The sequence below is a fragment of the Rhineura floridana genome, chromosome 1 (assembly GCF_030035675.1).
Source record: "Rhineura floridana isolate rRhiFlo1 chromosome 1, rRhiFlo1.hap2, whole genome shotgun sequence".
Taxonomy (NCBI): Eukaryota; Metazoa; Chordata; class Lepidosauria; order Squamata; family Rhineuridae; genus Rhineura; species Rhineura floridana.
In genome coordinates this window covers 130,400,236-130,421,575 of record NC_084480.1, presented here as the reverse complement: position 1 = coordinate 130,421,575, position 21,340 = coordinate 130,400,236, and the positions used below count along the sequence as shown (strand labels likewise).

Sequence of the window (21,340 nt, the reverse complement as noted above, 5' to 3'; positions counted from 1 at the left end):
GAAGTAGTATAAAAATCTTGAGGAGAAAAAGCCTTAAAAGTGGCAGTGGGAGATCTGAGTGTGCACAATGGTCACGGAATGCTGACTGGGGGTTGGGGGAGAGATAAATGGAAAATCAGAGGGAAGGGGAGATGGAATGAAGGAGCTGGGATCCTGGATAGTAACATCCCATACTGCAACATTTTGTTGCAGGTCCCGTGTGATACTAATAAATTAAAGCGATATCAACTCACACACTCTACTATCTTAACACTGTTCACCAAAAGCTTGACCATGCAAGAACATTCTTGGATTTCAAGGTTATGGATCAGCTATCTGGAACATGCCTCAGCCCACATATACCCATGCTGTGCAAGGGGACTAACTCTTTGATTTATTCATTTTGCTATAGGGTCAAAACATTTATTATTGGGGATCCACAAATATGGTCTGCAGTGGTAACCAGCAGGGGAAACCGCTAGCATACTTCACTACATAAGTAACAAATATTTCAAAAGCTGCTGGGCTCACAGGGAGACCCAAGGCCGTGTAGTAGGCTGCATCATCATATATACAGCACAGTTGCTGTGTCTGGACTCTGGAATATAAAAGAACAGGTCCCTTTCCCAAGGATCCTACTATCTAAAATTAAACACAGGGCTACCGAACAGATGGAATGGATTATTGGCTGACCATAAACACACATCCTGCTACTGGTGGTGGTGCTCTCCTCTAAAACGCACTTCCTAGGCAGCTGATAGAAAAGGGACTTTGTGTTATGATTCATTTTGGGTGTTATTTAATAAAGACGCTGCTCTAAATCGCAGTTTATTCAGTTAGTTCCTTTGTAGTTGTGCTGTCGTAAAACTCTTGACCCTTGTGCGGTGCAGACAAAGCAAACGTTGGGATTGATAGGTTTCATTTTATTACTCTGTAACTTGACGATGGAGAATGTGTGGCCCTCTGGATGGTGCTGAGCTACAACTCCCATCATCCCTGACCACAGGCCATGCTGACTGAGACTGATGTGAGTCAAGAGTTCAACAACATTTGAAGGGCCACATTCTTCCCAGCCCTGGTCTAACCCTTCATGGAGATGAGTGAGTCATCTGGCAAGTTGGAGAAGGGCTGTGGCTCAGGGGTAGAACATCTGCTTTGCATGCAGAAGGTCCCAGGTTCAAACCTTGGCATCTCCAGGTAGGGCTAGGAGAGAACCCTGTCCGGAATCCTCAAGTGTCACTGCCAGTCAGTGCAGACACCATTGAGCTAGGTGGACCAATGGGTCTAACTCTATACAAGGCAGCTTCCTGTATTTCTGTGTTCCTCGAAGGCAAAGGTGCTCCATAGCAGAGGACTGGAGTCTGCAGGATGGATTGATGGAAGCAGTGCAGTAGCATTGCTTGTGTATTTGCTAGACCAACATTTGCCATCAGACCTGGAGTCTGATGTGAGTTGTACTCCAAAACATATAGGGAGCACTGGGTTGGTGAAGGCTAACATACAGTGTTTGACTAAGAGCCAGCTTGACTGACAAGGAAGAAGAGCACCCAAGCAGTCAGTGACCTGGTAAAATGTTACCAAACAGGGTAAGCTTCATGGTATCACTGCAGAATCAATAGTGTCAGTTTTCTCTGAGGTTGTATGTAAGGAAAGACTGGGAAGCTTCAGGAATCCAGTTGAATTTTTGTTGTTGCTGCAGCTTTTAACTCTTTTCTCTAAGAGTTTTAAAACTGTGGTGGCCAAGTTTAAGAAGGGGGCACATTCTAAGTGCAAGCTCTCACTTGCCGTTGGCACCCACACTTACGGCTTGGGAATACACAGGGCTTGCTAAACAGGACCGTGTTCAATGGAAGCGTCACATGCGCAGACTGGTGCCAGTGCTTGCAGAGTCCTCCACTGTGCTTTAAAGCGCCCGAGGTTCGGGCTTTACTGCCCATCAGTTGATGGGTGGTACAGCTGAAATCTGCTTTCCTTTGACAATGCACTTTACAATTGGGAGCATGCTTTAAAGCTTTTGTGCATTGGCAGCTGTGTCTCTACCTGCCCCACACCTGGTGCTACATGTTACATCAGTTGTGGGGCAGGTGGGTGTGGTTTGGAGAAAATGGCCTCGCTGGCTACATTTGAACTGCTGGCAGGCTAGGTTGCCCCACCCCTGCTCTAAAAAGTCTATGTGCATTTTTAGTATTCAGTTCTCAATGATGACTTGAGTCAATGGCATTCTTGCTTATTTCTACAATTTCGCTTTCAGGTAGGCAGAACAATAATGCTTTGGGGTGGAAGTGTTTTGTTAAAGACTATTGTAAGCATATGAAGATGGAGTTCTCAGTTACTTTAAAGTAGCCCACTTCTCTGGTTGGAGATTTGTAGCTTCAAGTCAACAGATTTGTGGGAGATTGCCCAACTGCTTGGTTGCCCTCTTCCTTTTTGATGGATGGTTTCCAAGCACTTGTATTTGCATTTGGAGCAACATGACTGACTGTGTTACAAGAGATACCATTAAGTTTTAATGAGGTTTGAGCAAATTGTGTGCAGTGAAATGTCCATTTGTGGATACTCTAAATAGCAGCCCCTTCGTCAAGCTGTCAGTGAAAACTGGGGATGCTTCTTCTCTTACTTGGTAAAAGTGAGCAGCAAATTTGATTTGGGATCAAGAGAGAAATGTATGCATACTCACTTTCCCTCCCCTCTCCAGAGAATTTTCTCTTCAAAATATACCCCCCAGAAGCACTGAACTGCTAATTCCATTACTGTGCCTCTGTTGCTTGTTATGACAGCTTCCCTCTGTTCTTAATGTTCATGAAACCTTATAATTTGGAGATATGAATTAATATCTCTTGTATAATTGTCTTTGGCACCAATGGAAGGCAAGGTGCCAGTGCAGGAACAAAGACAGAGGATATCTCACAGGAGCACTGGAAATGTTTTATTTAGCTTGGGGATGGGAAACCTGTGGCTTTCCAGATGTTGTTGGATTCCAACTCCCATCAGCCCCAGCCAGTATAGCCATTGGTCAGGGATGATGGGAGATACAGTTCAGCAATATCTGGAGGGACATAGGTTCCCCCATTCCAGATTAGCCCATTGGCTTTCAAGCCTTTTGACTTGTACATGACAGCACTACAAAAACAAAAGAATGGGTGTAACATAGTGTCCAAGAGTCACATCCACACTATAGAATTAAAGCATATGGTTTCCTGCAAAGAATCCTGGGAACTATAGTTTACCCTTCACAGAGGTATAGTTTCTAGGATTCCTTGGTGGAAGCCATGTGCCTTAAATGTACCTAAATGTCTGGTGTGGACGTGACCTGAGCTACAAACGAAGAAGTCCCCAGGTTGAATCTCACCTCTGCTAATAACGTACTAGGTGATCTTAGACAAGCTGCTCTCTCTCTCAGCCTTAGTCCCTCCCCCTGCAATATGGGGGATAATAAGTCTTACAGGGTTGTAGTAAGGATTTACAACCAGACAATACATGTGAAGTGCTTTGAACACTTGAAGCGGTATGCAAATGTTAAGTGTTGTTAGTATTGTAATTGAAATAATATCTAATCCATTGAAGAAACCATCAGAACAATTTATTCTTTTCTCTTTATTATTTAGAATGCAAAAAGGCATGAAAGCATAAGAGTATAAATCCCCAAACCATATGAATCTTCAAGGTATATTAATGTACGGAAATGATAGTAATGATATTTCACCCATTTGAATCTTATCCAAGGAACAGAAGGCTAGATCCAAATTCCAAAATGGGAAAATTAATCTCCTTGTCTCTTGACCTTAACTTTAAAGGGGTTTGGGGAGGGAATACCCTGCCAATTTTGCACTTTCACTTTTACAGCAATATTTCAAGAGGAATAATTTGAGAGAACTGGCTCTGTGCTTGCTGGGGCTGACGGGAGTTGAAGTTCAGCAACATCTGGAGGGCCAAAGGTTCTCCACGCATGATATACAGGGTGTTCCAGATTCTTACAGTAAGACTATTTTTAAAAGTTCATGCTAAATTTTAACATTGACATGACCCCATCTTGTATTTGCAGTGACTTCAAGATTTCTCAGCCATGAGTAATCCTTTTGCACATCTTGAGGAGTCGCTGGACCCAAGCCAAGGGACAAAAAAATTCTTCAATTTGAACCATTTGGGAGACCCGAGATATGGTATGTGGATTTTGTTCAGAGGGAATTGCTCATTTCAGAAATCTGTGTGGCAATTGTGGCTTTCAAACTAGTGTGGCTATGCATGCACATCACTTGATGTCTTGTGCTTTATGCTTTAGAGGGGCCATAGCACCTGCTTTGCAAACAGAAGGTCTCTGTTTCTAGTCCCTGACATCTCAAGTTAGAAGTGGGGAGGGCGTCTGATAGTATGGCTGGTCTTAGAGAGCCACTGCCCTTCGGGGTAGACATATTGGTTCCGAAAGTCTAGGAGTCTGACTCTGTACACACGTGTGCAGTTGTATTTGAAGCAGGTACATGGGTATTTTTGACGTAAACGTGTTTATTTATATATAGTATTTTAAAAATCTAGATTGCTTTTCATTCAGAATCTCAAAGAAGTTTACAGTGGAAAGAAAATAGTATCCACTATCTACATTACACCATGGGAGATCAGTATAGTGTGAAAGAGAGGAATGTTTCTCGAAACATGTGGCTGCCATGCACCAGGGATCTGTGGCTTGTTGTGACTCCCCAGCACATGTGCATTTCCTGTCCCCAAGGGTTTAGAGTTTTTACATTATAGTCCTGTTATCTGAGAATTAATAACAGGGCAACAAGAATGGACTATATGTGCCCTAATGGTCACTAAGATACTTTGAGCCTGGAAGGACAAATACCCGCCATCTATTACGCAATGGTCTGATAACCTAAATACCCTTACTCCATTTGAGTGTACTTTCTATAAATTTTGCCTGGATACATATTTGAACATTTGGATAGCATATATCGATTCTGTATGTGTAAACTAAAATGGATGTATCAATACTTAAATGTACTGTTAATGTGACTTCATAGGGATTTTTTTCTTCTGCCTTTTTCTTTCCTTTTTTTCTTTTTTCTTTAATGAAATTGCAAAAAGTGTTTAGAGTTGCCCCTTTCACACTTTGAATTTACAGCAGCAGTTTGAGTTACTAGGAAAATACAGCTTCTCTCTCCCGCCCCCCAATCACCACAAGTGGAAATGGACCTCTTTTCCCCTATGTTACAGTTTTAACCTCCATGTGTATGTATAGTATATAGCTTCAGCCTCCACTTGCTGCTAACAGTGATGCTGTCCCTCCCAGGACGTTTGCCATTTTCGGTTAGAGTCTTGCTGGAGGCTGCAGTCCGCAACTGTGATGAGTTCCTGGTAAAGAAGGGAGATGTTGAAAATATCTTAAACTGGAACCTGATGCAGTACAAGAACATCGAAGTGCCGTTTAAGCCCGCACGAGTTATTCTTCAGGACTTTACGTGAGTTGTATTGTATTGTTTTATTTTCATCTGAGGTGTTGCCACAGTATAACCGCAAATCATTTTCTGGAGAGAAGAAGGAGCACGGCTGTTAAAGGCAGAGTGACCAAAAAGTCCACAACATCAAAAGCTGTTATCAGTTTGAATGTCAGCGTATATGAGGATCACTATAATTAAATTCCTATGCACCATGCCTAGGTTGATTTATGTTGCTCAGTGTTCATGTCCAAGACGTGAGGAGGAGGCTGCCCTCCTCACAAGCTGACGCCGCTGATAAGAGACTATTAGGCAGTGGGTGGATAAAAAGCAGTTTCCATCTTACTTTGTTTACTTAAACTCCTTCAGAGACAACTTAGAGGAACCAATGTTGCACTAAATAGTCGAATTACTGGCTTTTGAGGGGGAAAGTTAAAACAACCAGAGAGATGAAGATAATGCGCTCCTTACCATGCCGGCCATCTTGAGTGCTCTTTTTGGAGAAGAATACCTGAGACAACTTGTGGCTTTATTGTTGTGTCCAAAAAAGTCGTTCCATTAGCACAAGGACTTCCATCTATGCAACAGGACTTCTGCTTCCTCTTCTGCTCTCTCCCCCTGCAGCCCCCAGGCCTGCTCTGGGGATTCCCCCAGCTCTCTGGAGCAGATCTGGGGGGAGGTTTACAAGGAGAGGGAAAGGAAGTCCAGTTGAACAGCAGAAGTCCTTGCACTAATGGGATGACTTCATTGGATACAACCCTAAGCTGCTTCTGGAAAAACATTCTGTCCACGTGCTTAGTCACAGCTCCAGCAGCACACTCTGAGAATGCCACATCGCACCCTTTCCCTACCTTTGGGTCCCCATATATTGTTGGACTACAACTCCCATCAGCCCCAAACAACCTGGCCAATGGTCTGGAAAGATGGCTATTGTAGTTCAACGACATTTGGGGACCCAAAGATTGGGAAAGGCTGACTTAGGGAATGTTGACAACAGACATGGCACTTTTTCAAGCCCATGCTGATGTCTGTTAGAGCAGGAACTGTGCACAAACTGAGTGTTATTGCATTTGATGTGGCCACAAGAATGCTGTTTCTAAAAAAGCAATTATGGAAAATACGTTACCTTTCTTTGTACCTGTAAACCAGTGATCTCTAGCTGGTGGATTGAAATCCAAGATTAATCCAGATCTCAGACTAAGGTAGATCCCGCAGTTGGCATCACCAACACTATGGCTGTGCAGGTTCAAACCAGCAATCCTCCTGTCATCCTTTTGTGTGTCAAACTTGTACCTGGGAAGGAATGCAGGGAATTATCCCTTACCTTGTGTAGAGGCACAGTGTGGTCAGAGGTAAGGGGAGGGACATGGTACTGGCAACCACAAATTTTGGCATGGTTACCAAGTCTAGCTAAAAATTATGGACCGTTGAATCTCAGCAAACTTTAAACATCTTTACTTTCAGGTCTGTATCAATGATTCACATTCATTGTGTTCCTTAGTGACTTTCATACTGAAGGTACGTACTACAGACTGATATTACAAAGAGGGAGAAGACAGAGAGATGACATTTTTGGCATTATCTTTGTGTTGTAATGAGTAATTCTGCCTTTCTAGGCAGACTTTCTTAAAAAAGAGGAGGCACAGTTGCAAGACACTTCTACAAGCAGCACACGCATGTCTTGAAAAGCAAGTCCAGAAATCCTAGAGGAAGCAGTAAAGCATAAAAATGAGAGATGCTTTTCACTGGAAAACACAATGATCCTGAGATTATTTGTATCCTGAATTTCATTGTATAGATGGTTTCAGTACCAGTTCTTGATTCTATTTTAGTTATATTTAGACTGTTGTTTATGAGTTGTTTTTCTTCAGAGACTTTTCATTCTCCCCATAGAACAGTGCTGCCCTTTTCAAACCTGTGCCTTCCAACATGTTGAAGTAATTGGGATAGTAATAAGTGTCTAGGGGATTATGTAAAAAGAAATGCAAATGCAAATCTGAAGTTAACAAATCCATCCCTTTGCCTGGCAATCCTCCAAATTGTTGTCCTCCAAATTGGGTTTGCCGCAGACTATATTGAGTTAGGTAAACAGACAGTAGGTAAAAATATAACTGGTCACATTTTGTTGTACGTCATTTGAATTGAGAGCGTGTGTGTTCTTTGAACTTTAGACCTGTAAGATTGCAGCCACTGTTGCCAATGTCAGTATGTTCATAGGGCCCATTTCAAATTCCTCCTATATTCCCAAATGATGCTTAAATCGGGATTGCAGGTTTCTTTGTTCTGCACTTTCTACATTTGTAACTTGCACATAAACCTGCAATGGAGAGATTGTGTATTTTAAAGCACATTATGTTCATGTGTAGTTCCACATCATGAATAACCCTGTATGCATGAAAGCGCTCTCCCTTCAGACATTTGCACTACACATGCAGACACCAGGGGAAGGGCTACTCAGCACAGCACCATTTCCTGCTCACATGGTCTGCTTAACTATATCCATATTGCCCAAATAGGATTACAGTCTACTGAGCATGTGTGGGTCGCATGGTACTACACATAGTTCACAGTGATGATGTTTTCCAGAAATAGTGAAACTTGTTTTCCACCAAACAGCTTCCAAATATATCTGTTCTGGTGAAAAAAATAAGTATGAAAACCTATTATGTTACTAGAATATAGCGAGGAGAGAGTGCCAGAAATACTGGTTTGTGTTCCAAGTCTGATTTAGCTTGTTGTGTGATCTTTAAGGAAACTGACAATAAACCTTTTGAAAGTATTCCAGGTGAGTCTGCTTCACCTGATTCTAAATAGATGCTTGGAAGGCATGCACAACCTCCCTTGCAAAGGTTTAGTTTAGTTTAGTTCAATTGTTACTTATACCCCTGTAACAATACTTGTGGGAATAATTAATCAAATAATGAAATTATTAACAGTGTGTGTGTTTTTGAAGCTGTAATAATGGCACTATAGTCTAAAATTCCTCTCGTTTTCCATTAAATACATAGGATGGTGCAGGCAATATTTTGCAGGGATCAGAATAATCCCTCTTAAATCTACTCTTTAAAAAAGGTTGTCTGCGCATACTTAGCAGTAGCATAACTCAAAATCTATGATAGTTTAGCTTGCTTGAGTGGAAAGCACAACAGCTTTCTGAGGAAATAGTAACAAAGTATTAACTGGTTTACTTTCTATACCAGACTGAAGCCTTTCTTCACTCTAGTTTAAATTTTTTTTACCCTGGACTTATTTGTGACCTGAGTCTCAAGAAGTTCACTACAATAAGCCTGCTGAGAGATATGTCATCCAAATGGAGTATCCTTCAGGAAGGCATGGCTGACTAACTCAGGAGCTAAACAGGTGAACTCTATAGTGCAACTTTTTGTTGCAAGTTCCACTCATACCTGTATGTTATTAAAAGCCTCAGTGCCAAGCTACATGTTATGTTATTCACTTTTAAAAAAATGTATGCTGGGCACTTTCGTTGAAAAGAAAAAAGCAGCTGTGAGGACCTGATCTAGATCCAGGCCCTGTACCAGGTTCCTGGCACCACCACGCCCCTGGCTGCTGTTTGCCCCAGAAAGTGCTGTTCACTGCAACTATCACCTGTAATTTGACGTTATATAGGTGGTTATAGAGCTGCCATGCTGAACTTTGGCACTGGATCTGTAGAACAGTATTTTCTCTTCTGTGTGATGAGTTGAAACCTGCATCTTTGAGAGGATAGCAGCCTTGTACAAACATTCTGAAACTATGTACAATCAATATGTTCATTTCAGAACCGTATTCAGAGGTTAAGTGCCAACTGTAGTTTGCCAATTCAGATGTCACAGCAAATTTTGCATAGCACTAACCTTTAAACCCAAAATCAAAATGCAAGAGAGAAGGAAGGAGAGAAAGTGTGTGTGAGCATATAGCTTGTTTGCTTGATAAATCATCTATGTCAAGCCAGTTCAATGCAAGTGTCTCTATAGGTTAGTAGTTCCAGCTCTAGACTTCAGTATATTTTGGTCTCGCAAGATTGTTGCTCTCTTTTTGTGCATTTAGCTTGGGCATCTTATTTGCAAATCAATGCAGCACCTGGGATGCTAATTTGTATGTTTGGTTTCATTCTTCTATTGCAGAGGTGTCCCTGCAGTGGTTGATTTTGCTGCTATGCGCGATGCTGTGAAGGCACTGGAAGGAGACCCAGAAAAAATCAATCCCATCTGTCCTGCTGATTTAGTAATTGATCATTCCATCCAGGTTGATTATAATAAAAGGTAAGGCGTAGCAATGGACCTTGACTCTAGTGTGATTTTTTTTAAAAAAACAACTAGTGTAGCTAGTATTCACCAGGACTTTTGCATTATATTCACTAAAGCATTCTTCACCATTCTGGTGCCCTCCAGATGTTTTGGACTACAAATTCCATCAGCCACAGCCAGCCCAGCCATGGCTTGTAGCCAGTGTCTTCATACATGAATGCTGGGGATCAGTGTATCAAATATTTGTGGTCAAAGGATTTCTTTAGAATGCATCATTTTATGAACATACCAGTTTAGTCCAGCCTTTCCCAACCAGGTGTTTTGGACTACAACTCCTATTAGCCCCCAGGCAGCATGGACAATGGTCATAGATGGTTTCTTATTTATTTATTAAAGCTATTTCTGTGTTCCTTTTCTTGTAAATACCTTAAAGCAGTGAACAAAAATACATCAAAATTACATTAAAACCTACTTACAGAATAAATAAAATAGCACCCAGTATTAACATTATTAACATTATTATGGTCAACTGCTATCAATGTCCATCAAAGGCCTGAGAGAATAAATAAGTTTTAGCAGATGCCAAAATGCCAGCAATGTCAGCAATTTAGATGGGAGTTGAATGATTGGGGTTGTAGTCCAACAGTACCTGAAAACTACAGTTAGTGCAGAATGCTGCAGCACGACAGCTGACAAGAGTGATATCTCCTATGCTGACACCTGCAGTCAAAGATCTGCACTGGCTGCAAATTTGTCATGGGGCCAAGTTCAGGATTTTACTAGTCAGAACATCTTGTCCATCCTTGTCTACTCAATCGCTTTGATCTGCAGAACTTGCACTTTTACAAGCGCCGTTTAACTTAAGTTCTGCCTGTGTGAGGAGTCAATCTTTTAATATGGCATCACCTATGCTTTCAAACTCCCTGCCAGTTAAGGCCGCCCAGCTATTGCTCACCGCCCAGAGAGCTATTGCTAGTCGGGCGGTATATAAATTTAATAAATAATAATAATAAAATAATAAAAGGCCGCCTCACTATATTGTTTTAGACCCCCTGCTCTCAAAACTCTTTTGTTTTAGCAAGCCTACCCCAGGCTTATAATTTAGTTAATGCATGTTTGTTTTTAAAAGTTTTGCTGGTTTTATCTGTGTTGTATTTATCATTTTATTATGTACACTGCTTAGAGCGTTTCCTGATTAAGTGGTCTATACATTTTTCTAAATAAATAAAATAATTCTGGAAGGCACCATGGTGAGGAGGGCTGACTTAGTCCAATATTATGTTCCCAACAATAATATATTCCAACAGCTAGATTTCTCTGGAAACCTTACTGCCATCTGTTGTCATACTTGCCCAATACCTTGCATTCAGAAATTTCCTGCCTCTTCCTCAATACTTAAATTCCATTTATCAGTGGTGGTGAATATAACAGCATCCTGTTGTTATTTATTCACTGATGAATCACTTTTTATGTATCTCTCAAAGAGATTTACAAATATATCATAAAAATACCTAAAAATAGTAAAAAAAACCCAGAAAAACCCCAACCCCAGAAGATAGGTGTAAAAACAATACAAAATGAAGACTTTTTCATTCAGCTTAGAAATGTTTGTTGAGACAAAAATGTCTTCACTTGTTTTTGGAAAAAGTCAGATACTGGGCGCCTGTTGTATCTCAGTAGGGATGCTGTTCCACAGAATGGGCAGCCATACTGAAAGCTATGCTCTGAGTTACCGTGGAGCCAGCTACTGGTATTTTTGGGACTTGAAGGAGAAACTTTCCTGCAGAACCTACTGGGTATATATAAGGGGTAAGTCAGTCACTCAAGTAACCAGGTCCTGAGCTGCATATGGCCTTATAAGTTAGTACTAAAACCTTGAACTTGGCCTGGTAGCAGATTGGCAGCCAGTGCAAATCGCGCAAGCAAGGTGATATGGTGGTGGTAGTTTGCCTCCACAAGCAACCTACTTGCCGCATTCTGTACTGGTGGCAGCCTGTGGACTTAACTCAAGGGTGGCCCCACATAGAGTATTTTTTCATAGTACATTTTCAAAGCACTGAAGAAATTTTGACAGCTCAACATCATATATTTTTCCCCTGCTGGCATGCTTAGCTTATATAATTAATGTTTTAGAAAACTTTCCATTACTTTAACATTCAGGCTAGATTCTGCCAAAAATGCCTGCATTCAGCAAGGAATTAGCGCTTAAGCCAGACAGTAGGAATTACTGCAAAAGCTATTTAAGCGCTCTTTGCCACTTGTCTCTAGCTCCTTGGTGCAAGGTAATTAAAGAGCATAAAATAGCTGAGCTGAATAAGTAACAAACCTTGCTTTGTTTCTTTCCCCTCCCCCCCAGTTTTGCCCACCCATGTTGGTCCTCGGGTAACATCCTCTTGAGCGTCCACTGCTTTGATAATCCATGTATTTTATTTGCAGGCCAGACAGCTTGCAGAAGAATCAAGATCTGGAGTTTGAAAGGAACAAAGAAAGGTTCGAGTTCTTAAAGGTGTGGGAAGAGTTCCTCCTCTTTTGTGCATCCGTGTGGCATATCAGAGCTTGATACATAGCTAATACAGGGATGGGGATCTTGATGCCCTTCAGATTTTTTTGGACTCCAGCTCCCATCATCCCTATCCATCATGGCCAGAGGTTGGGGATGATGGGAGTTGTATTTCAGCAACATCTGGAGGGCAACACATTCCCCATCCCTGCCATAGTAGTTACCTAAAGAAGAGTATGCTAGTTTTATTTATTTATTAATTGCATTTGTATACTGCCCCATAGCCATGCTATGTGGTGGGCTGACTGCTGACAGTCTGTGGTTTAGGAAATGGGAATGGCCGTACTTTTGTCATGAAAGATGCAGCTGGGGAGGGAAGGAGCTTAAATCCAATAAAGACATTACTCCCAAAGAAGAAGGAGCCAGACAGTGGGAGAAAGAACAGAGGCGATCAAGTAGCCCCTAACCACCAATTTAGAGTATTTTTGCCTTGGCTGCTGTTGTCATGTGTCTCTTGTCAATATGTGCAGAAGTACAAGAAATCAGCTTTTTGAGTTTGTAATTTCTGGCTGATTTTTGAGTCCAGCATCCATCTACCACATGACTAGCTTGGATGGTCTTGATTCTGTTGTCTTGATTTTACAGTTTTCACATTTTGATTTCAAAAATAGTGAGGTCTGGAGTTGAACGCTAGTGGGTGGGGCATATGGTTGAACTCCAGCATCTGTGGGGCAGGGCCTGGGGCAGAATCTTATTTTTCATGACTTTTCAGATCCCAATACCAGATGACAGTTTTAAAAGTTTTACACATGCAATGCTGGCCATAACTTTTTCTGTGTTTAAGAGAGAGTGCTTTTTCCTTTTTGTGTTTCAGTGGGGATCCCAAGCCTTCCAGAACATGAGAATTATTCCCCCAGGCTCTGGGATTGTCCATCAAGTGAATTTGGAGTACTTGGCAAGAGTCGTCTTTGATCAGAATGGATATTATTATCCAGACAGTGTGGTGGGCACTGATTCACATACCACAATGATTAATGGCTTAGGCGTTCTTGGCTGGGGTAAGTGCTCTTAAACTTGAGTGACCTATTCACTGGTTTGTATTTATGCTGAGTTGTGGATAAGCAAAACCTGTTTCTCTCCCCCCCCTTCCTGCAAATAATTATTAGAACTAGTTGAAAACCTGACAACTCTATATTCAAAAAGTTTGGAAAGCTAATAGTTCTTCTGTACTGAGTACCACTGCAACAGCATTCTGATAAGTAAGGTAACGTTTGGACCAGCCTTGCAGGTTTTCTTTAAAAAAAATGAACTGCATTTCTCTTAACTGCATTTTAAGCAATTGCATGTTCCCTCCTTTTATTATTATTATTATTATTATTATTATTATTATTATTATTACTCTTTATTTTTACCCCGCCCTTTTTCCAAAACTGGAACTCAGGGCAGCTTACAAATAAAAACCACACATAGGTAAAAAACATACAAAAATATACAATTAAAATAGAATTAAACTATTCGTAACATTAAAAACATGAAACATACACTTAAAATACTAAGACAATTTAAAACATTAAGAATAGGACCATAGAACAATACAACAGACCTTATGAGGCCCTATCTTAAAAAGCTTCTAGTCCAAAAGCCTGTTGGAATAAAAAAGTCTTTGCCTGCCGACGGAAGGAAAGCAAGGAAGGGGCCATTCGTGCTTCCCTAGGAAGAGTGTTCCAGAACCTGGGGGCAGCCACCGAGAAGGCCCTATCTCGCGTCCCCACCAATTGCGCTTGCGAAGGTGTTGGGACCGAGAGAAGGGCCTCTCCTGAAGATCTCAACACCCGGGTAGGCTCATATGGGGAGATACGGTCTGACAAATAGCCTGGACCTATGCCGTATAGAGCTTTATAGGTCAAAACCAGCACTTTGAATTGTGACCGGAAACAAACTGGCAGCCAGTGGAGCTGTCGCAACAAGGGGGTTGTATGGTCCCTGTAACCAGCCCCAGTTAGCACTCTGGCTGCAGCTCTTTGTACCAGTTTAAGTTTCTGAACAGTCTTCAAAGGCAGCCCCACGTAGAGCATGTTACAGTAATCTAAATGGGATGTAACTAAGGCATGCATCACTGTAGTCAAATCAGGCGTCTCCAGGAACGGGCGCAGCTGGCGCACCAGTCTTAGCTGGGCAAAAGCACTCCTGGCCACTGCAGAGACCTGGGCCTCCATGTTCAAAGCTGAGTCCAGGAGCACACCCAAACTGCGAACCTGTGTCTTCAGGGGAAGTGTAACGCCATCCAGCACAGGCTGAATCCCTATTCCCTGATTTGCCTTTCGACTAACCAGGAGCACCTCTGTCTTGTCTGGATTTAATTTCAATTTGTTCACCCTCATCCAGTCCATCACTGATGCCAGGCACCGGTTCAGGACCAGGACAGCTTCCTTGGCTTTAGGTGGAAAGGAAAAATAGAGTTGGGTGTCATCCGCATACTGATGACACCGAACCCCAAACCCCCGGACAACCTCACCCAGCGGTTTCATGTAGATGTTAAATAACATGGGGGACAAAACTGAGCCCTGAGGGACCCCATATGTTAATGGCCAAGGAGTCGAACAGGAATCCCCCAGCACCACCTTCTGGGTTCGTCCCTCCAGGAAGGAGCTGAGCCACCGCAACACAGTGCCCCCAAGTCCCATCCTGACAAGGCGGCCCAGAAGAATACCATGGTCGATGGTATCAAAAGCCGCTGAGAGGTCCAGTAGAACCAACAGGGACACACTCCCCCTGTCCAGCTCTCTGCGTAGGTCATCCACCAAGGCGACCAAAGCCGTCTCTGTCCCGTAGCCGGGCCTGAAACCAGACTGAAATGGGTCAAGATAATTTGTTTCATCCAAGAATCTCTAGAGCTGGGCAGCCACCACACGCTCTATTACCTGACCCAGAAATGGAATGTTGGAGACTGGCCAATAGTTACCCTTTATAGAGGGATCCAGGGAGGGCTTTTTCAACAGAGGTCTTACAACTGCCTCTTTTAGGCACATTGGAATTCTGCCTTGTTGTAAAGAGGCATTTACCACTCCCCTCACCCAGTCGGCCAGTCCCCTCTGGCACTCTTAATGAGCCAGGAAGGGCAAGGGTCTAGCAAACATGTGGTGGCTCTCGCCTCTCCAAGGATCTTGTCCACATCCTCGAGCTGTACACCTTGAAAAGAATCCATTGTTATTGGACAAGCAGGAGCCAAAGTTACATCCCTTGAGACTGTATCAGTTTTAGCGTCCAAGTCAGAGCGAATCTGAGCAATTTTATCTGCAAAGTGCCGTGCAAATTCTTGACAGCGGGCTGTTGAGTGGTCTATATTACCCTCTCGGGGGCCTGAATGTAAAAGACCCCTGACCACTCACATCCACCATTAACAACAGCAACACCCTACGTTCCTAAAGATTAAATCCCTGGAAGATTGAAATCCATAAAAAACCCACCTAATACCAGTCTAATCACTACAATTTAAAGAGAACCCAAACAGTGATTGGGCTGGTTTAATGCTTCTGGGGAAGAATGCTCAGACTTGCTCAGGTTTGTCTCTCTTCCAATTCCAGATGATGTTTGTGGTGGTGGTTTTCCATAAAGGTATACAAGGATTGCCTGATCAGCTAATAAATACATGCATACAGTGCAAGGCGATAAAAACCTTTTTAGGGCTTTGTACTTTTGTTTTAGCTGGTACATGTGCTTCAGGTAAGTTCAGCCAAATGTGGAAGCTGTTTGGAATACACTATGCATATCTATGAGCGTTTCATTCATCCTTCACCTGATGATATAAACAGCAATCCTAGCCAGCCATACTTGCAGGAAGGTGGTAGGTATACATGTATAACTGGAGGACATCTGAACATTTTGCTAATCCCTTAGCTGAAAGGGCAACCCAGCTTTTCATTTAAACTAGCTTTCCTATCCAGCCAGCTTCCCAAACACTTCCACCTGCACATGCACCTCAGCCCTGAATACCACCTTTCTGCCAAGGCATCCAAGGCGGTTTGCAGTTTTAAAATACTCAAACAAATCAATCCTGTAAATTGTAAAGTTGGCCCTGTGGTGGGGAGGGGGCAGTCTGACTGGAGCAGGCCCTGATGTTGCCTTTGCCTGCCTCTCTCGTTGTCTTATTTCTTCCCAGAGGGCAGATAGTGTCCAAAGACATGAATGTCTTTACAGCCAGGAGGTCACTGTGGTAACTGGTCTTTTCTTCCCTAGGGAATGTCAGAGCCGAAGTAGATTTAGGGCTGAACAAATTTTGATGGGAGATGCCCACCTGCTGCTGAAAAATGGCAGCCTTGCATCCCCTTCTCTCTCCTCCGGTAACATTTGGATCACATCCATACCATGCATTTAAAGCACATTTAAAGTGCATGGCTTCCCGCAAAGAATCCTGGGAATTGTAGTTTACCCCTCACAGAGCTCCAATTCTAGCACTCTTAACAAACTACAGTTCCCAGGATTCTTTGGGGAAAGCCATGTGCTTTATATGTACGGTGTGGAAGTGCCCTTAGTAAAAAGAAAATGTGTGACATGATGTCATCACACTTGAGTTCCCAGTCCCCTGCTCCACTTGATTGGCTGGTAGTTGCAGGGGGTGTCCAAGCAGGATGTTGCCAGAGATTGAGGAGGTGAAGACACAGGGCTGACTTTTTTTTGTTGACAGCACAGTGTCTCCAGTTAATAACTCATAATACTATAATAACTCATTGTTTACTTAGTCCCATCAGAGTGCCTGGTGTTTTACAGAGGGCAGGAGGACAGGTCTGCCATGGGGAGTTTATGATATCTAGTTATGCCACATGTTCAGTGGTCAACAGATCCTTTTCAACAGGGGCAGTTATGCCTGCATAAATTTATCTGCAGAATAGTAAACCATACTCTGACACATGATGCAAGAAAGAGACTTGACATTTAGTTTTTAAAAAGCTCCTTGGTTATAATATAAAGACACGTTATAGACCTGAACATTTGCTGAATAGGAACACACCTGCCAAGCGTCAGAGATCCAGAATATTTGCAGTACTGACATTTCTGACAAATCAGTTTTGTTTCAATCTCTTTTTTTCTACAATGTTGTTTACTGGCTATTTTCCAGTTTTAGCTCATCTTTGTTGTCTGTGAATAAGACAGTTCCAGTTAACGTTCTTTTTGTCATTGACCGCAGGTGTAGGTGGCATTGAAGCAGAAGCAGTGATGTTGGGCCAGCCAATCAGCATGGTGCTTCCTGAAGTGATTGGTTACAAATTGATAGGCAGTCCTCATCCGCTTGTCACATCCACAGACATAGTGCTCACAGTTACCAAGGTAATTGCGTGGTGGGATGCCACTTGCCAAAATTACTGCTGTCCCAGTTTCTACAGATTTGATCTTCCCTTAATTCCAGAAGTTTGTCTGTTTATAGATGGGGGCAGGGAGGCAGTTTTTCTACATCAGTGGAGGGCAGAAGGTACATGTGGATCTGCTGGTAAATCTCTGGGTGATTTGCAGTAGACCGGCAAGGATTTCCAATCCATTTGTGTTAAACAATGGTAGCATCAAAATTATACTGCTGGAATGAAAAAAGCCTGAGGTGACCAGGAATATATTTTCTGTGTGGAAAGATTGTGAGCTCTGTTCAGTTCTGATAGGTAAAATAAATTATTGGGTTCAGAATGCTTTGATTTTAACTGTTTGTCGTTTGCACTAGGTCCTGGTTGGTAGATCTCATGATTCTAGTAAAGAACGAAATAGATTGTGTGCTTGAAGTCTGTGTACCCCTGTTCTACATCAGGTGGAGCTGAGGGGCCTTAGAGTATGAGCTATGAACCATGAACCCAGAAGTCCTCCATTCATATCTCACCTCATTCACTAAGTAACTTTGTTGTTATGTGCCTTCAAGACTGTCATGAACCACCCTGTTCAGATCTTGCAAGTTCAGGTCTGTGGCTTCCTTTATGGAATCAATCCATCTCTTGTTTGGGCTTTCTCTTTTTCTACTCCCTTCTGTTTTTTCCAGCATTATTGTCTTTTCTAGTGAATAGGTAACTTTAGAGAAGCCATTATCATGAGAGTCAGCCTCTTCCACTCTCAGTCTGCAATGTTGAGTTGATAATATTGGTCAGCCTTGTAGAGCTATTGTAGGGATTACTAAAATAAGATAACACTATGAGCACATTCAGTTTTCAAAGCAGTAGCCAATGGAAAGCCCTGAAATGGGATGTTTTGAGGTGGGAGATGGGGTGTTGGCAGCTTTGGAGTTTGGCCTCTCTCTCTTTTAGAATAAGACTATGTCACATGGTACTGAGTGCAGTTCTTAATCTGTTACAGCATCTCCGCCAGGTTGGGGTTGTGGGTAAATTTGTAGAGTTCTTTGGGCCTGGGGTAACTCATCTGTCCATCGCTGACCGAGCCACCATTGCCAACATGTGCCCAGAGTATGGAGCAACTGCTGCCTTTTTCCCCGTTGATGAAGTTAGCATCAAGTACCTGGTTCAAACAGGTGAGTGTTATGAAGACAAAATTCAAGAGTATACCTGAATTCTTGAAATAGAGAATATGGATTTGCTCGGTTTATGATGAGTTTATGGGCTGACTGCTTTAACTCCAGCATATTCAAAGTAATGTCAATATCAGTATGGTCCAGTTCACACATAATGACAGACCATGGTTTGCCATTTTGAGAACAAGCAGGCATTGATGCTCCTCCAGCCCATTTGCATATTAGTGGAGAAGTTGAGATGAAAAGCTTCCAGTTGAGATTTGCAACAGAACTGCAGTTTCCATCCTAACATGGTGAACTACAGCCACAGTTTGTTCATTATACTGGCTTGTGAACAAATTATAGGTTGCACAAACTACAGTTTGCCATATCCAGATGAAACCGTAAACTGTGGTTTGTTGAAAACTATAGTAAAAAACTTATCTCCTTTTTCCCTCATGCATGCAGAAGGGCAGCAGGCAGCATAAGATACCAAGGCTTGCATCTGTTTGTTCCTGTAACAGAAGAACCATAGCTTGTTGTTATACCTGAACTGGGCCAATTCAGGTTTTTGTGTCTTAGAAGAAAATGAAATAATTTATTTATGTATTTATATACCATTTACATGCCAAGATGGCTTTTAAGTGGTTTACAACATATTGCGGTTGTGCTTCAGTATATGATTTGAAAAGATGGTTAAAAGTTTACTCCAAATTAATATATTTGACAACTACCACAAAATGTAAATGTATGTGATCCTAAAAATTAGAGCCACTAAGCCTCCTCCCCCCAAAAAACCCCTAATATGTAGCACTGACTCATGGATAATTGTATTATGCAATAGCTTCAGGAATGTAAAGGACATAGTCTGCTGAGAGCAGAGTAAACAATGGGCAAGATCCTCCTCCACCGTTGACATTTGACCCTCCAAGAGAGTGGTAGTTATGTTATTCAGTACTATATCTGTGTTAACTAAAATCTTGGCTCTGTAAACTTGCTTCTTGAGGGGCAGTGTGATGGCTCAGGAATACAGTTTTGCAACCATCTACTTCCATTTTTATACATGACAAGAATTTTGTATACAAAATTAAATGTTAATATATGCAGTTAAAGGTTTTTCATTCTAGTTCCCAATCCTACGTGTTTGCTGTAGTTCTGAACATGGCTCAGATGCGGATAACTTCTATTCAAATCCTCTGTAGTGTCTTAAAAAATCTGTTTCACAAGATATTGTCCTTGTGTGTTTAAAATGTTGCAGCTTGATTTACTTTTTCTGTCTTAGGCCGAGACGAAGAAAAGGTTAGGCACATAAGAAAATACCTTGAGGCTGCAGGAATGTTTCGAGATTTCAGTAACTCATCTCAGGATCCAGATTTTACTCAGGTACGCTTTCTTAATTTTGTACCTTCCTCAAATGAGCATTCAGGCCTCAAGCCTTTCAGTCTTAAAATGGTCCTACCTATACCTTGTGTTACTTGTGAAAACGATGGATGTTTAAAATGGTGGAAACTAGCCATTTGTAAAACTAGCGCGAAGTGTAAATAGTTTAAATCAGGGGTGGATATCCTGGTACCCTCCAGATGTTGTTGGACTCCATCAGCCCTGCCCATTGGCCATGCTGGCTGATGCTGATGGGAGTGGAGATATGGTTCAACAGCATCCAGTCTGGAGGGCTACAGGTTCTCTATTCCTGGTATAAATGGAGTTTTGTGCCTATAGAAAAATCTCATTTCAGGAGTTCTGAAAATGTTTGCATGGATAATACTTAAGAGAACTCCTGGGTTTCATTCTTTACTTAATCCTCTAAAGACTTTGGAGCATGTTGGCACAGGCCAGCTCAGTCGGGATCTGCTAACCCAAATGTGGCCCATCAGTCAATGATGGCAGACCACCAAGGGTTTGATAAATCTTCTGTTTGTGTTGTCTGCCTGGGGATTCAAAAATAACGAAGATTGTCGAGCACTTGACAGGCTCCAAAACAAGTGGTAGTCTGAGTGCAGGTTGCTGCAGGCCCGCGCTGGAGTAAAATCTTAACATTATGTGGTTAATCCTGTGGGGTTTGCTCTGCTTGACGCAGATTGTAAATTGCAATGAAATGTGGCCCAGCTTCCTTTTGATAAGTAACAAACCTAGGAAGATGAGGGCATATACTATCATCTCTCTCAAACGGGGGTAGGGAACTGATGTTGTTGGACTCTAGCTTCCATCAGCCACAGCCAGCATGGCCAATGATCAGGAATGATGGGAGTTGTATTCCAACATCTGGAGGACTACAGGTTTCCCATCCCTGGTCTAAAGGCTCCTGAGGGTTAAGAATTGGAAATCCTCTCTCTATAAGAACTATCCTTGCTGCATGAAAATGTCAGTGTAGCCCAGTGTTCTGTTTCTAAGAGTAGTCAGCCAGATGCTTCTAGAAGCCATCCCTGCATAGCTGACTCCAACATCTGGCAATCAGAAAGACTCTATCTGTGAACATGGAGGTGCCATCTAGGTATTATTGCCTTTATTTCTGATGTTCAGGCTGTGAGTCACATTGCATAAGACAGGAGGTACCAACAGGCTTTAATTGAGTCTTTAGTGGTAAAAATTCAAAGAGGGGAGAGGAAACTTGCAAAACAGCCCAATGAAAACTGGGCATGCTGAGTGGCCACAAAATGCTGGCTGGCTGACTGACTGTTGGGTGGTGGTGGTAGGAATGGAATGGAAT

The 21,340-nt window shown here is 42.3% G+C and overlaps 1 protein-coding gene across 2 annotated transcripts in view; it reads left to right on the top strand.

Moving 5' to 3' along the window:
- The window catches only part of ACO1 (aconitase 1), a 57,276-nt gene that overhangs the window by 16,574 nt on the left and 19,362 nt on the right, over positions 1–21,340 (top strand). The window contains exons 2-9 of one of the 2 annotated variants that reach the window (XM_061632039.1): positions 4,022–4,139; positions 5,264–5,432; positions 9,533–9,670; positions 12,092–12,161; positions 13,030–13,213; positions 17,341–17,480; positions 18,483–18,654; positions 19,916–20,016. In XM_061632039.1, the coding sequence (XP_061488023.1) occupies positions 4,043–4,139; positions 5,264–5,432; positions 9,533–9,670; positions 12,092–12,161; positions 13,030–13,213; positions 17,341–17,480; positions 18,483–18,654; positions 19,916–20,016 (1,071 nt within the window). In that variant the 5' untranslated portion in view covers positions 4,022–4,042. Of the gene's footprint in view, positions 1–4,021; positions 4,140–5,263; positions 5,433–6,872; positions 6,927–9,532; positions 9,671–12,091; positions 12,162–13,029; positions 13,214–17,340; positions 17,481–18,482; positions 18,655–19,915; positions 20,017–21,340 lie in introns of those variants that run through there. The other variant, XM_061632049.1, reaches the window with a different exon arrangement.